Here is a 3,624-nt window from a genome sequence, read left to right as displayed (position 1 = left end):
GGAGATCTTCAATGTACCAGGGCCGTCTTTTTTGTGTTTTTTCGTTTCTGTTTTTTGTTTTTATTTTCTTCTTTCAAAATTTAATTCTTTTGGATTTTTTAAAATTCAGTTTTTCAAAAAAGGCTCAAACATTGTTCACAATTTCTACAATTTTTTTTGCATATTTCAAAAGTGTTCACTTTTCCAAAAAAAATTGGAATTTTAAAACTTGGTTACTTTACCAAAAAATGGTCTCATTTTTTGAAAAAAAATATCGGTATAGTGACAGGTTGATGTGATTTAGTATGCTACAGTGACTCTGTCCAGAGCAACGGTGATTGTTTCTCCCACTTGCTTCACTGCATTACTAATGGCCCGGCCCAATCGGTGCACTTCATTATTCGGTCGGACTATTTTCGCTGCTCGTCCAATGTTTGTTTCTTCTCCTTTTTGCAGTAAACCTTCGCTTTATTGAACTAACATGAGATTACAATCTGACTGAAGAGTTCTATTCAGGAACCTAGGAATTACATCGAAGCAAGTAAAAGATAAATTGTTAAGAGCTTCTTTTACGCAAAGATGCGCCGCCCAGGTTGCCTCGTGTGGAGTCCAAAGAGGCCCGAAACCCAGGAGTGATTCCGTCATCCATATAATTTCCATCATGATCTGTGCGCCGTTGATATGATTAGGCCTCGTATCCGGCCACATATCAGCAAGTGTAGAGCAATCCATCTGGGCCATGACATATTGATCTCCTCTTCTAATCGCGACATGTACACCGTCAACATGCCAATAGTCCGCTCAGGAATGGGTCCTCGATGCCCTTGTGATGTTGCAGTCCGGCTTCAGAGAACACACACTTGTAAACGTTGCACGTAGGAATAGGATTTCTGAGAAAGAAGCCCCGCGTCTCTATTTTCTTCGGAATGACATCTCTGTTCTCTGTCTCTCTCGTCCTCTGCTTCTCCCTCGGAAAAAGTATGATGCGACAGCCGTTGAAAATAACCGAGGAGATATACCGTTGAAGATGCTCTTAGCAATCGCGTACGCCACTATAGATGCTCTGTTTTGCCTGCATCAACGATACGTGATCTAAAAGATATTTTCGGGACTCGTTCTCTCCAATTGAAGGAGTCTGCGTTAATTTACTGCCGAACGCGAGTCTGATGGCAACAAGCAGATCTTTGCTGATCACCGAGATTCCGGCGCATCTTAATAATTTTGACGAAATTTATCGAGACGAAGCGGAAAGAAATCCGAAAATATTTGCTCTCATTATTGCGGCGACCGTAGACAGAGTACAGGCATGCGGATGCAGAGCAAGCTGCAAGCTACTAGATGGAGCTTCTGATGTCTAGGCGGTGGCCTCCTCTGTCTTGGCGGAGCCGCCGAAGAAGTCGCTGAGGGTGGGCAGCTTGAACTCGCCGGCGGTCTGGAGCGGGATGGTGAAGTTGCCGATGATGGGGAGGTCGATGGTGAGCTTGACGAGGAGCTCGTAGTCGATGTCCCAGTCCCTGCCCAGGTCCTTCATGAGCGAGATGAGGAAGTCGTAGGGCACCTTGGCCGGCACCTCCAGCTTGGTCACCTCGCCGCTGTCCTCGATCCACCCCGGGTCCGGGATCGTGCCGCTCGCCACCTCCCTGTTGTTATACACACAGGATCGCGCCGTCAGACCCAGATCCATGGACGGATCGATCTCATCCTCATCGTGCAAATGAGAGGAGGAACTTACTTGCCGCCGCACTTGAGGGTGAAGGCGATGTCGCAGATGGGGATGCGGTGGGAGTAGGGGTTGGTGACGTTGACGTGGCTGTGCACCGTGATGGCCTCGCGGGTCATGCCCTTGAAGCTCACCTTGTCCAGCGACGCCTCCGGCTTGGGCATGTGCGCGATCTTGTCGGCGACGAACCCCTTGGCCTTGTCCAACAGGCCCGCCATGGCCGACCCTTGCTCTCTTCCCGCTCCTTCCCGCCTCTGATCTCTCTGCCTCTAGCTTCACCTCAGACTCTTCCTGGACCGATGTGAATGTGATGGATGAAGAACGGCAAGGGAGGAATAGCACAGCTCTGCGCCTGTTTATAGGGAGTCGAAGGAGCAGACCACGGCCGGCCCGCGTGGGCACCATGTGCAGAGCCGCGTGGTATCCGAGTGGGATTTTTTGGGATCTGGTACGTGCAACCCGGCGATATTTCGCGAGGCGGCGAGCTGGCCACGGACGGGCCGACGCTGAAGTCTCTGGTGGACTTTGGGGTTGCGTGGATTCGTGCTACGGCAAGGGGGAATAGAATTCGGTGACGGGAAAGGAGGAGGAAGCTTTTGCGTCGGCGGGGATCCCACGCGGCGCGATTCCCCGGATGGACGGCGCTGAATCGGCATCTCTTCCCCGTTCTTATCTGCTGCCGCGTCGCCCGATCGCATCGCACCGACGAACTGACATCAATGTCCAAGTGCTCTTTGTTTATACGAGCAAATACTCTCTTTTTTTCTATAGCAGTGTGGATGGGAAAAAAACAGCATTCCCGTAAGCACATTTAATTATATATATACTCCCGCCTTTCCTTTATGTAAGTTGTACTTATTTTCTTAATATAAAATTTCACAATGTAAGGTGTATTTTTTATAATTTCTCATAATTTCAGTTTTAGCCCTTCAGAAAAAAGGAAATTGTCTCTCCCGATTTAGTGTATCTCTCGTTTTAGGAAAAGAAGGAAGTATATCTTCCCGATTGCATGTATCTCCTCGTTTCATGGCCTAATTGATTTACTTGCTACTAACCAACGAATTAGCTGAGGTTAATTTTGTCATAAATTCTTAAAAATTACTTCCTCCATTCGGAAATACTTGTCATTGAAATGGATGTATCTAAATGTATTTTAGTTCTAGATACATCCATTTTCATCCATTTCGATGACAAGTAATTCCGGACGGAGGGAGTATATGCCTTGGTCACCATGGCAGAAAAAATGCACCTTACATAAAGGAATGGAGGGAGTATATACTAGCAATCTTTCCGTGCGCTACAATGGGGCATATATATTCTAGTGGTTGAATATCGATATTGTATGATACAACTTATACCCATTAAATTTATAGATTTTGATAACATTTAATTTCATTTGAGTATGGGAGGTGAAGACAAGTAAAATTATGATATCGTTGAGATTTTGGTAAGATTTGCTTTGATTTTATTCGAGTATGGCTATCGGAGCGCAATAAAAGTTATGATTTAATTAAGATTTTGATAAGATTTGATTTGATTTAATTTAGGACGTGGTTGTGATAAAATATTGATACATTAAAATTACCAAAAGAATTATTTTATGTTGGTTTTATTCAAAGTTACTCTACCTATGTTGGTTTTTATTTTATACGGCACTTGTTGAAATTACCGAAAGAATCAATAAGAAACCAAATGAGAGGGGACCTAGGGAGGAAAAATCAGAGAACTACCAACTCAGGGTTACAAGTTGAGTATAAACAACCACCACATGTGAGGTTAGATTGTGAAAACCAATGCATTTTTTGTTCTTTTGAAAAAACCAATAAAAAATCACCAATCCCATGTAAATTTATTTATCGCTTTGTAGGAGCGGAGTCGCTCTATACCTCCAAACTTTATGAAAAACAACTCTAGCAGACTTGTTA

General features: G+C 44.7%; 1 protein-coding gene across 1 annotated transcript; it reads right to left on the bottom strand.

The window, feature by feature from the left end:
• Positions 1-1,226: 1,226 nt before the first annotated feature.
• LOC119349743 (late embryogenesis abundant protein Lea14-A-like) lies at positions 1,227-2,035 on the bottom strand. Its single transcript, XM_037617830.1, has 2 exons — positions 1,712-2,035; positions 1,227-1,619 (listed from the first exon to the last, which is right to left on the bottom strand). Exons 1-2 carry the CDS (start codon positions 1,915-1,917, stop codon positions 1,334-1,336), a joined length of 492 nt encoding a protein of 163 aa, XP_037473727.1. The 5' UTR covers positions 1,918-2,035; the 3' UTR covers positions 1,227-1,333.
• Between the last annotated feature and the right edge of the window lie 1,589 nt (positions 2,036-3,624).

The sequence above is a fragment of the Triticum dicoccoides genome, chromosome 1B (assembly GCF_002162155.2).
Source record: "Triticum dicoccoides isolate Atlit2015 ecotype Zavitan chromosome 1B, WEW_v2.0, whole genome shotgun sequence".
Taxonomy (NCBI): Eukaryota; Viridiplantae; Streptophyta; class Magnoliopsida; order Poales; family Poaceae; genus Triticum; species Triticum dicoccoides.
The sequence above is the reverse complement of the archived record's forward strand: the minus strand, read 5'-3'. Positions and strand labels throughout refer to the sequence as shown.

Bases quoted from the DNA above. Each gene is read 5' to 3' on its own strand.
- LOC119349743 (XM_037617830.1), bottom strand. From the start codon at position 1,917: ATGGCGGGCCTGTTGGACAAGGCCAAGGGGTTCGTCGCCGACAAGATC. The intron at 1,620-1,711 runs GTAAGTTCCTCC...GTATAACAACAG, and splicing joins ACCCTCAAGTGCGGCGGCAA to GGAGGTGGCGAGCGGCACGA.